This window comes from Clupea harengus, chromosome 15 (assembly GCF_900700415.2).
Source record: "Clupea harengus chromosome 15, Ch_v2.0.2, whole genome shotgun sequence".
In the NCBI taxonomy this organism is placed as follows: Eukaryota; Metazoa; Chordata; class Actinopteri; order Clupeiformes; family Clupeidae; genus Clupea; species Clupea harengus.
In genome coordinates this window covers 12,556,302-12,567,741 of record NC_045166.1, presented here as the reverse complement: position 1 = coordinate 12,567,741, position 11,440 = coordinate 12,556,302, and the positions used below count along the sequence as shown (strand labels likewise).

The window sequence follows — 11,440 nt, the reverse complement described above, 5'->3', positions numbered from 1 at the left end:
AGTTGTGTTAGACCTTTTGGTTGCCTGTGTAATGAGACACAACATAATGCATTCGAGGCATGTCATAAAGTTCACAGCAGCAACTCATTTTGTTTGGGTTCCTTTATAATTGCAGGCATTGTTCCTCCAGAAGAACGCAAAAAGAGTGCATGATTTCTTTGTCTGACACAGCAGACAATAAATACCCCCATAACATTAGAAAAAAACACCCCACAAGCAACTAAACAATCAAACACATCCCAAGATAACGCCATGATTTTACATATTTCCATTCATTCTTCTTTGACATACACAACTTGTCTTATATTGCAGACTGGACACATACTTAAAGTTTTAACATTCCTTGCTGTTATTGAAGCAGGCTCAGCAACGCTCTCCAGTGCTATTTGTGTCTGTTTCACATTAAGGTTGTGTACACAGTGTGATACAAAGCCGTGGCTAGGTGCTAACTCCGCACCACATCAAGGGAAGCCCTGTTGATGACCTGCATTTGACAGTCCTCCGACTGAAGTGAAGTCCTTGTGTAGCATTTGGGGTTAGGCAGGGAAGGGCGTGGAACAAGACAGGGCAAGCGCTAGAAGACTGGCTGGGCTGCTGGCGTTGGTAGTAGAGGATATGGCCTGAATACTTTCTGTTTGTGCATGTACATGTGTCTGTGTGTGTCCACTTGAGCAGCATGTCCACGAAGAATAATGAATGGAACAGAAAGAAAGAGAGAAAGTGAGAGAGAGAGAGAGAGAGGGAGAGAGAATCGACTGAATTCAGAATATCTGTGCATCATCCCTTTGTCTAGGGAGGAGGCTGGTGTGTGGGAGACAGACATGGGAGGCAAGTGAGAGTGGTGTTGGTGTGTGTGTGTGTGTGTGTGTGTGTGTGTGTGTGTGTGTGTGTTATTTGCTGGTGCCTGGGAGTCAGGAATGTCCAAAGGGGGCGTGTGTGTTAAGGGGCCTCTGCACGATGACGGCGTTGCTCAGGTCGGCCTCCTCCAGGCTCAGGCTCAGGCTCCCCTCCGTCAGCTCCCTGAAGGGCAGAGACGTGGTCAGGATGAAGGGCGCGTCCGTCGTCTGGGTCTGACCCACAAAGTCCTGCACGTCGCTGATCCTGTGGACGCCAGGTTTATGTTAAAGCAACACTCTGCAGGAATTGACCACTTTTTGAGGTATGTTTTTATAGGCGACTAGTTTTGGCATCATCTTCAAATTTGTTTTGCTGGTATAAGGTCATGAGGACAGATGAATACATCAAGCCTTCCAGGCCCTGCACTGTAAATTCTGTGATCCAGGATGGACCTCCGCACGACTATATAAGAAAGGCTTTCACAGCATGACAATGCCAACCATTTTGCCAAAGACATGCCTTTTTAAGTAGCGCAGCTGACTAGTTTTAGTTTGACCAAAACGCCTTCCTGCTACTTTAAGACTGCATCGCACACTTTTATTCAGGGTCAGTTTTGCACCTGGTTCATTTGGTGCCTGGATCAGATACACACATTTATGCATGGCCTCTCTTGTAACTGCATGCTATGTGGTGTGTGTGTGTGTGTGGTCCCCCTCTGTTACACACTTGTGTGCTGAGTGACTGTTGGCCAATTAGGTAATTGCCTTCATCTTTTATACCAAGCACCAACCACTGCTCAAGTTGACTTTGGGTGCAGCCAAGGGAAATATCAGTAACTTTTCTGCCTGAATTTACACACAAAACAAACACACACACACACACACACACACACACACACACAAACACACACACACACACACACACACACACACACACACACACACACAAACAAACACGTGCTCCGAGACTGCATGCTCTACAAGAACTTCAAAGGACTTCTCAAAAGACATGCTGGAGTGAAGACTACAAGGCAACAGAATTATTTTTTTGTAACACTCCTCTTCAACCACAACAGTAACATCTGCGGTTGGTAAAGTACGATTCTCTCGTGTTTTGTGTCAGCATGCCACCCTTCCAGATTACGCTGTTATATAAATGCAGCACGAGTATTACGCAACAGCTCTTAAGCCTAGCTTCAGTGCACCATCTCAGCCTATATAGCACAGCGAGCCTGATGTATAATATATGCCTCCATATATTACTGCGCTGGGTTATATAACGCATCATCATATGGACCCTTGTACTTCTGAGGAGAAAAGAGGATAAGGGATTCAGTACACGAGGCTCACCAGTAACTAAACATCCATTAGGACGGAACATGGGCCAAGGGGTACTTTGAGTTCTCATGCCAGAAGATAAGACCCTAAAGGGTTCAAACTTTTAACCAGGCTGGAGAAACTGCTGAAGATCTAGATTCTTGTTTTCTTGTCTTTTTTTTTTGTCTTGTTTTTTGGGACACCTTTGGACGTATTTCTATACGTTTTATAATCAACCTGTTTTACTATTTCAAACCTTACCACTGTAACTGGGCCATTTGAGAGTGATGAATGACCATATGATCATGACCTCATTGTTCAGAGTGAGAAAGGGGAGGATGAAAGATTCAGTTGAACAGCCGTTGATAACAAAAAAAAATGTAGCCTATATAATTGGGACATGAAGGATCTAGAACAGACCTGGGCAAAGTGCGGCCCAAGGGCAATTTGCGGCCCGTTGGCTGTCCCTGTGCGGCCCGCGGAGGTCAATTGTAAATTAGGAATCAAACGTAAATACCTGTATTTATTATACGGCTCTTCAGAATGTTCCAAAAAGTTCCGTTGATTTGAATGGGCCATCCCAACGTTTGCAGTTTCTTTATATTCACTGCTGCGAAAAATGTATGACTGCTGTCATTGGCAACGGGTTTTGTGTGTTCTAATTCACATCTTTCATATCATTCTGCAACGCAAGTAGTCCGGTCATTTAACGTAACTGAAAGTCATTGAAACTTGAAGTCAGAATGTGGGTTGCTTCGCATTTGCGTGAAGAACTAAACGGCAACAAAATCATCAAAAAGAGGTATTTTGGAGAAATGTATTCTATTGTTTTGGCAAGTAACCGTATGTTTGCGGGATATTTTTTTTATTTCCGTAGGCCTACATTCGTGCGTGTGGGCGTGCCTGCGACCATTTGCGCTGATTAAAAAATGATATTACTATTATTTGTATACTTATACTATTGCATTACAAGCTTGCTCTCGTGTGTGTGTGCCATGTGTATTGGTCGTCTGGGAACACCTTTAATACTGCAAAAACATGCTCATTTTCAAAATCGTTTTGGTGAATGTTGATTACATGTTGATTAAATAATGTTGGCGTTTTTACTATGCCTGCACCACATTTTTTTGATAGCCTAAATGCAACATCTACTCTTACCAGTAGCAGTTAATCAAAACCATACAATTTAATGTTTTTTTATAAAGAGATGCAACTTATATTGAGCAGAATTGAGTTCAGCCTATTGGTCCGGCCCTCCACAACACTCCCACTATCTCATGTGGCCCCTTGGGGAAATTAATTGCCCACCCCTGATCTAGAAGTAAGGATCTAGTAGTAGCGCCCCTGAAGACAATTCAGTTCAATTCATTTATATAGTGCCGTTAACAACTGACTTTCTCACAAAGCGCCTTAACCCCCTACAGCAAGCACGCAGGCGACTGTGGCAAAAGAAAACGCCTTTTAACAGAAAGAAACCTAACAGCACTGAAGAGCGTACCGGTGAGAGAGGTTGAACTTCTGCACCAGGCGCCTCCCGTCGGCCAGCCAGATCCGCAGTGAGGTGACAGGTTGGCCATCCTTCAGCTCCACGGTGGGCAGTGGAGGGTCGCTGGCGTCCTCGTGCACGGACCGGGACCTGGCCACCACTCTCGGAGCCACACTGACAGGGTGCACATGAAAGGACAAGGTCCAGGTCAAGGTCAATCAAGCGTGGGTTATTGAATATGAGGAGACCCATCTAACTGTATCAGTGATTTGGTACTGTGTGTGCTGAACAGAGAAATGGGTCAATCATGGTATAGAGGATCGTGCATATATGCACATTAATCACACAGATTCATTTGTTGTGATTGTATGTTGAGCAAATCCCCCTTTTCCATAAAATGAAGCACAGAAATCTGTAAATCCATGCCACAACCACACATGGCTATTCTATATGAAATCACTTTACCTTCTGTGTGAGTATAAAAGTCGTATTAGGCAACTACGACAAACATTGGGCTATGCTTTGATTACATATGAATAAACTCAGATTAAATGCACACGCATGGCAATGTACACCTAAATAAATATTTCACATGACATAATATGATTAATCTTCGTGTTTTTTCAGAGGCATCTCACAATCACAGAGCTGAGGAGACACCTAGTGGTTACCTCAGAAACAACACAAAACTATTTATTTTATTTTGATACCAGAGATGATAGCGGTCTACATGGCTGAATGTGTAAGATACAGGACAAAGAATGTTCTATCAGAGGGTTCTGAGTAGAACATTTACAGATTCCTCTACAGAGACGATCAAAAGAAATCCTAGCAGTTTTGACTAAATCTTTTCTTCAGAGCAGTGACAAAAAAACAACAAAAAATATTTTAAACTTAACTAAATTAAATTAAATTAAATTAAATTAAATTAAATTAAATTAAATTAAATTAAACTAATTATTGCAGAAAAAAGTGATTGAACTGGCTGAGATGAAAGTGATGTCTCCTCACTGTTAGTACTGTTAGCTAGAGAAAGGGTGCAGACTCTAGTATACTATATTCTAGTATGGTATTCAGCTTCTGGTAAGTTTTAGTATACATGTTAGTCACTGTAATTCTGTCAGTGTAAGCATTTGTATTGCATCAGCTAAAAGAGCCGATTCATTTGGTTTGCTCATCTTTACTGTGGGGGCGGCTGATAAAATATGACTTAGCCTGCATGACAAACAACATGTGACAGCTGAGAACAAAGCTGCAAAAACTGGCATCTGCCAAATGTAATTTTCTCCTGCTGATAAGAAATCAACATAGAATCTCCACTTTAAATGTTCATGAAAAAAGAGGTTCCTTCAAAAAGATGGCTCCATTCTTGAGAAAGTCTTTACCTATTGTGGCTAACCTATTGTAGTAGAGGGTAAAACTGCCTATTGTATCTTGAATATCAAACGGCAGTAATGCCTGTCCAAAATCAAACATAGTTTCAGAAACCGAGAAATATACGCACCAGCAGACTGAATCTTACCTGCCTAGCCTGTACCCCCTCCCTGAGAATGGGTAGAAGGTCTTCTTCCTGGGGACGTACATCTCATCTTTCATGTCCTCCACATTCACCTCCAACTCTTCCTCTCCTGCTCTACATTCCAGTTCCAGTGGAAGCTCCCTTCAAAACACACACATACACACGCAGTAGAGGATACACACTGATAAAGTTTTAGGTGTGTGTGTTACCAACTTAATACACTAACTAACACTAAATACTAACTGGCAGACCTGAGTCTTGTTCTCTGGGTACTCAAAGCATACATGTAAATATAACAGTAGAAGTGTGTGAACACTGAACCAATTTGTATGAAACCATCATAATGTCATCACAAAATAATTAGAACCCCTTGTGTTATAACATCATGTAATAACAACTCCATTTAAATGGGACATTCATCAGCTAACTCCTGATGGTTTCACCCTCTTAACAATGTATTAGTTCTGTTTACACTGACTTGCTGCTTTGGTGATGAAACCTTCTGTTCAATCTTTTAACATTAATTATATTTGCGGAAGTTGCCCCTTTTCAACCACGGATACTCCAAATGAGTCTCATAGCAGGCCACTCACCCTCTCTTGATGGCCTCCAGGAACTCCTGGTTCTCTTCTAAAGTGTAACTCCGGAGATCTGCATCATTTACGGTGAAGCCATCTTTCCACAGCCTCACCACCATCTCTACCTGGAGGCAGAAAGAGTAGAGTAGTTATATATATATATAACACTTCCCAGAACTTGACTTCCTTACCACCAAATTTTCCAAACAAGGACAGTGTACAGGCATTTCCGGATAAGGAGACTCTACCAACCAGTATCTATATATTATTGCATATACATAATACATATTATTATTACATATTACATATAACACTGCAATTTTTTTTTTATGTTAAACACGCTAAGTGTTTTATAAATAGTGGACCTGACAGAACCTTCCAGTTCCTAAATATTTATCAAAACTACTTTTTAAAAATGTATATAAATGAAGGCTCTTGAAATCTGAGGGTATAAGAGGACCTTCTGATTCCCTGAGGCAGCACTGCTGATCTTCTCCACCTCATCCAGCAGGTCCTCCACTGAGAAGCTGTGCCTCATGGGCGGCTGTTCGTCATCATTTTCAGCCCCCTCACACCTGACGGAGGAAAGAACGTGGTACACCTCAAAGGGTCTACTGGACTATTGACCGCAGTCTAGTTAAGACATAAAAGGCTTTTAAATATGTTCCAATAGCACAACCTGTAAAAAAAAGTACTAGTAACACCAAGGTCAGGGGTTCGATACCCGTTGGTACACATACTGATGATAAAGAATGTTTATCTTTCCTATGCTGTAAAATGTTGTAGATAAAAAATAAAAAAAAATCTGTCAAATTAACATGCTTCTTCAATGTAAATTGTGGGAACGTTAAGGTAATCATTCAATGTACTGCCCACCACAGTCACGAATGCAAATCAACTTTATGGAGAACTAATATCGAACTTACCACAAGTCATCTTTGACCACTTCTATCGTATCAATATCTTTCATAATGTTTTCTGGTGTCCATCTGAAAAGAAACAAGGGAAATTATCAAACGCGACTCTCAATAACTAAACCAACATCACGTGGTTATGTAAGGCCTACAGCCAACCACAAGTTATTACTACTAAGTGCTGCATATTATTAACATACCGTATATGTTAGGGGAAAAAAAAGATATTGATATTGTAACAATGTACTAATATGAAATAGGTCTAAATATAGTTGTTTTCACATGGTTTTATGTGACAGAAAGAAAGACCTGATAATCTTAAAATGTTGAGACCTATATTCGGAATCGATCTGAGTTGATGGGCCACCAGCAAAACATCCGACATAATACATTATTTAGCTAACGTTACTGTTAATGTCATTAGACATAAGTCACGATCTGGAAGGAAAGCTATTCAAACGCATGTTACCAAGAAACAGCTGTTAATCTAACAACATCATGATAATTATGAGTCAAATGAACCAAATTACAGTGCGACAAAATTACATAAGGTGTGTTTTCAGAAACACGCAAGCGCAGCTGGAGAAATAAACGCTAGCTAATGCTAGTTTGCAAGCTAGCACTACTATACTACTGTCCACTTTGTGAGAAGGTGTACTCTCTTTTTCTTTTTGTACGCTACTTGAAGAAAGAAATATCATTATTCAGACAGTAACAACTTTACCTGTCAGTTGTTTCTCGCAAATCACTCAGATGTTAAGCACATTAAGTTTCTGGCACAGGCTTCTTTTCTCATCACTGCTGGCACTGTACGTCAATCTCGGTGACGTAGGCGCACCGTCAACTATGGTAAGCAGAAGGGCCCGAAATGTGTGAACATTAGGGGTGGTCGTTTTCAACTTGCACCCCTGAACAACACGCTCAGTCATGGAGACTTGTAGCCTATTAGATATTTTCTAATGATAACAATGTGAAGGAAACTCTTTGTTTGACTTAAACTCATATGGCCTAAACATTATCGCAATTACGGTGAAGTTCGTCCAGAAATTGCAGCTACACCCATTAAGCCTACTCTATAGATTCCTTAAGGTTGACGTACAGGGCGGAATAATCACGCACTGAATCTATGAAGACAAGCAATAACAAGTTCTCCAGCAATACGTTTTCCATGGCTGGTTGGAGTTTGAGTTGAGATGGATCATTGATCATGGCTCACGAGTTAAGAGATCACCTTTTGATTACTTAACATTAATCTATTACAGGTGTAACCTTGTGCCAGAGCATTAAATGGTCATTCCGGTCGATTCCATTCCACACTCAACAATCGGTTAAATAGATAAACAGTCCATCGTGAACATATGTATCCACTAGGGGGCAGCACTAAGCCGTCAATGGCCTGACTAGCCTCGTCAGTTACAGTAATACCCAGTCTATGTCTACGCTGAGCTGTGCACAATATGTTTTGTTAGAGAAAAACAAAGGGACACAGCCCAAATGTAATGGAAGGAATGCTAGTCTTACAGAGGGAATATTAAAGCATAGCTAGCGCCCAACCTCATGGCACAATAGGCCAGTTTTGTATGGGGGTGTCCAGTGGGTTTCCACTCATGCTGAAAGTGCTGAAGTGCAGACAGTATCATACTTTCATCAAAGGCTTGTGCAGAACTTGCACAGCAGACCCCAATATCAAGGGCAGCAATCTTCATTAGCGTATGTGGTTTTTTTTAAGGTTAAACATTTGTAATTTAATCAGATTTAATTTAGCATACTCATATTTTAGGGCCAGCGTTTTTCATTAATTTATTCTTGATGTTAAATATTACCAATTAAATCAGATTTAGTCTCGCATAATCATATTTTATTAGGCTACCAAATATTAACAGGCATAACAAAACATTATTTATTTCATACTGTAGGAAACAGTGAGAAAATTATTGAAAAATGAATGAAAAAACAAACATTACATAGTATTCAAATGTTGTGACCCTAAAATGTATAATAATAACCCAAGCATGTACATGTCTATAAAATCAACATCACTGTAAATCTGAATTAAACAAAGCTATCTATCAGCGAAAAAGGCAAGTGAAACTGATGGGCCACAAGCGTGTGACCTAAACAGGATCCATTGGCTTAAGACCCATCATCCGATATGGGCCACTGAACACCACTTATGGCAGAAGCCCAGACGTGCTGCTTAATATGCAGTTCATCAAGTGCAGAGGTAGTGGAAGTCGTCCACACCGTTCCAGGAGTGTGCTGTCATGCAAATGAGAACGCTTTCACTGAAGATGCTTCTGATCACACGGATTCCTGCCATCATCTTGCCACAGTGGAAGCTGATACACGAGAGAGAAACTGTCTCCACTGGGATTGTGAAGTGATGTGGCCAGTGAGTGAGTGTGGGTGTGTGTGTGAGTATGTGTGTATGTGTGTGTGTGTCTGTGTGTGTGTGTGTGAGAGAGAGAGAGAGAGAGAGAGAGAGAGAGAGAGAGAGAGAGAGAGAGAGAGATTGTGTTTCCTGAAGCCAGAGACAGTGGGAGACTACATTTGTTTATGCATTAATAATTCACACGTTTCATGATAAAGACAAGAGCAGAGCATGAGGAGATAAAAGCTGAAAGTAGAACAAAAGAACAAAAGATGATGAGTGAGAGTCAAGACTGGGAGTGGAACAGACAGCATTGAAAGAAAAGAGACAGAAAGAGATAAAGATGGAAAAAGGAAGAATAAATTAATGCAACAAAAGAAAACCGAAAATAGGCTGTTGATTAAGAAACAGTCGGCAGCACTGCGGGATACATCATTATACAGATTGTTAAAGGTCTTTTGATGACAAAGTCTTCACATTACAAACTCTCAAAATCATAAAATACTTTTTTCTCTAGGGATATACTTATTAAGACATAATGGTTGTGGCCTGACCTGTGAGTGTTTGGATGAAGTCAAGCATTCATTTCTGTGCTGTGTGACCAAGAACCACCTACTTTAAATAGAAGACAGTCATATTGAGTGATAGGCAAAATGACGTTACATGTGACATTAATGAAGAGGCAGTTTTTTCACCTTTTAGACAAGTATGCCTATTATTGTTCCTCAGGAAATGTGTGAACTAGATTGCTAAATATAAGTTTGATTTGTAGTGCACTGATAAAAAACATAATCACGTGTCACTCCTTAAAACCCCTTATAGTTATTTTGCAAATAATCTATGAGTATGACTGACAAGATCTAGAAAGCCTTGTCTCTATTTGTATGAAATAAATATCGTCCATCTGTGCAACTTGCGGGTGGGACAGTTTTACCTTACATGAAGACACTAGATAGATTTACAAGCTAAATAGATAAATGATAGATTAACACATTTTTTACAATAATGGTCATCAAGTGATTCCATACTGAAGACTAGCCAGGGGTGTGTTTCTCAAAAGCATCATTGAATAACTGCTGTAGTTAAATGATAGAGGGACTCTAGTTTTGAACACTCTCTCTCTCCGTGGTTACCACAGTGGTTGCTCAACAACGCTTTCGGGAAACACCGTCCAGACCAGTGTTTCAAAAGAGAGTCGACTCACAGAAAAACATCACACACCCTTTTCTTCCTTCTGTCGCCACGCACTGCCTGGAGACAAGGCCTCTGATTGGTGGAGGTGGTCTACCGTTAAGTCAGGTGGATGATGTGTAAATGGCCACCAGCTGTGAAGGAACTCTGGTCAGCTGTCAGACATCAGACAGTGCCACCATTAGGACGTCCAGACAGGACCGTGGCGCTCCAGTCTGGCGGTTATCACAACAACAAAACCAGGACAGGTCCTGAACAGGACAAGGGACGTGCCAGGGTAGGGATCTGATTGGCAGCGGGGTGTGGTTGTGATTGGGTGGTGAGCGGGGGTAGGGTTGGGTCTTCATTGGCTGTTGCCAGGTGTTTGTGCTCCAGGATGCATTGGAGGCCTATTAAGAGGCCAGGCGGGTCATCAGAACTGATTTATTAATTATTCAGGGGAGGGGGTTAGAGACAGCAGAGGGCAGACATACCAGATGACCCTTACGACTGTTCAGGGATTCAAAGTCTTGGCAACAAACAGATGCTTCTGTCTCTTTGTCTTTTCAGCAGTCTGGCAGAACCATTTTTGCTTCCTTTTTATGCGAGGGTCATAACGACATATCTTGAATCACACCATGTGGTTTCCTGTTCTGTCAAACTCCCCTGTTGGTTTTCTCAGAAACGACTGAGTTTCCCACCGTGGCTAGGAGTTATCAGCACAAGCTCAGTATGCTGTTCAGCTAGGCTCTGTTTGTTGTGCATTTGCAGATACATTTGTCTTCAACACATGTGAACTGGGAAGTATTCAACTGAAGAGAGCTCAGGCAAGCTCCTGCAGTTTAGTTTGAACAACAAAACATAGGCTGGACAATCACTTGATGGGAATTTAAAAAAAACTACACAAACTGAAATTTCAACAGTTATTTTTCCAAAATTATTCCAAATGTAACCCAAAATCATAACTATGAATTTCCACGGTGTATTGTTAATATGTGTTAAAAAAGAATGTTATACTCTTTCCACTTGTATCTGGTTAGTGTGTCTTAAAAATGTGAAAACAAGCTTTTTTTCTCTCTTTTTTTCACCCCTCGCTGCAGAAAGGTTTTTGTGAGCCACAGTGTTTATCCATGAGGGATGTTCTGAGGTCGTCTTGGAGGAATCAGTTTGATGGGCCGAAAAAGGCTGCGCTAGCTGGCTTCTCAGATGCCTGAGCAGAATAATTTTATTTAATAAGCCGTCAGAGCCC

The 11,440-nt window shown here is 41.1% G+C and overlaps 1 protein-coding gene across 1 annotated transcript; it reads right to left on the bottom strand.

The window, feature by feature from the left end:
• Nucleotides 1–87: 87 nt before the first annotated feature.
• ubxn2a (UBX domain protein 2A) lies at nucleotides 88–7,503 on the bottom strand. The gene is made up of 7 exons (XM_012824784.3): nucleotides 7,375–7,503; nucleotides 6,663–6,725; nucleotides 6,197–6,311; nucleotides 5,752–5,861; nucleotides 5,162–5,299; nucleotides 3,652–3,813; nucleotides 88–1,101 (listed from the first exon to the last, which is right to left on the bottom strand). Exons 2-7 carry the CDS (start codon nucleotides 6,704–6,706, stop codon nucleotides 912–914), a joined length of 759 nt encoding a protein of 252 aa, XP_012680238.1. The 5' UTR covers nucleotides 6,707–6,725; nucleotides 7,375–7,503; the 3' UTR covers nucleotides 88–911.
• Between the last annotated feature and the right edge of the window lie 3,937 nt (nucleotides 7,504–11,440).

What these genes read in the sequence shown, in the direction of transcription:
- ubxn2a (XM_012824784.3), bottom strand. Translation starts at nt 6,706, where the DNA reads ATGAAAGATATTGATACGATAGAAGTGGTCAAAGATGACTTGTG. An exon ending in GTGGTCAAAGATGACTTGTG is followed by an intron (nt 6,312 to 6,662) that starts GTAAGTTCGATA and finishes TTCCTCCGTCAG; the next exon opens with GTGTGAGGGGGCTGAAAATG. An exon ending in AGGGGGTACAGGCTAGGCAG is followed by an intron (nt 3,814 to 5,161) that starts GTAAGATTCAGT and finishes GCACCCTGTCAG; the next exon opens with TGTGGCTCCGAGAGTGGTGG.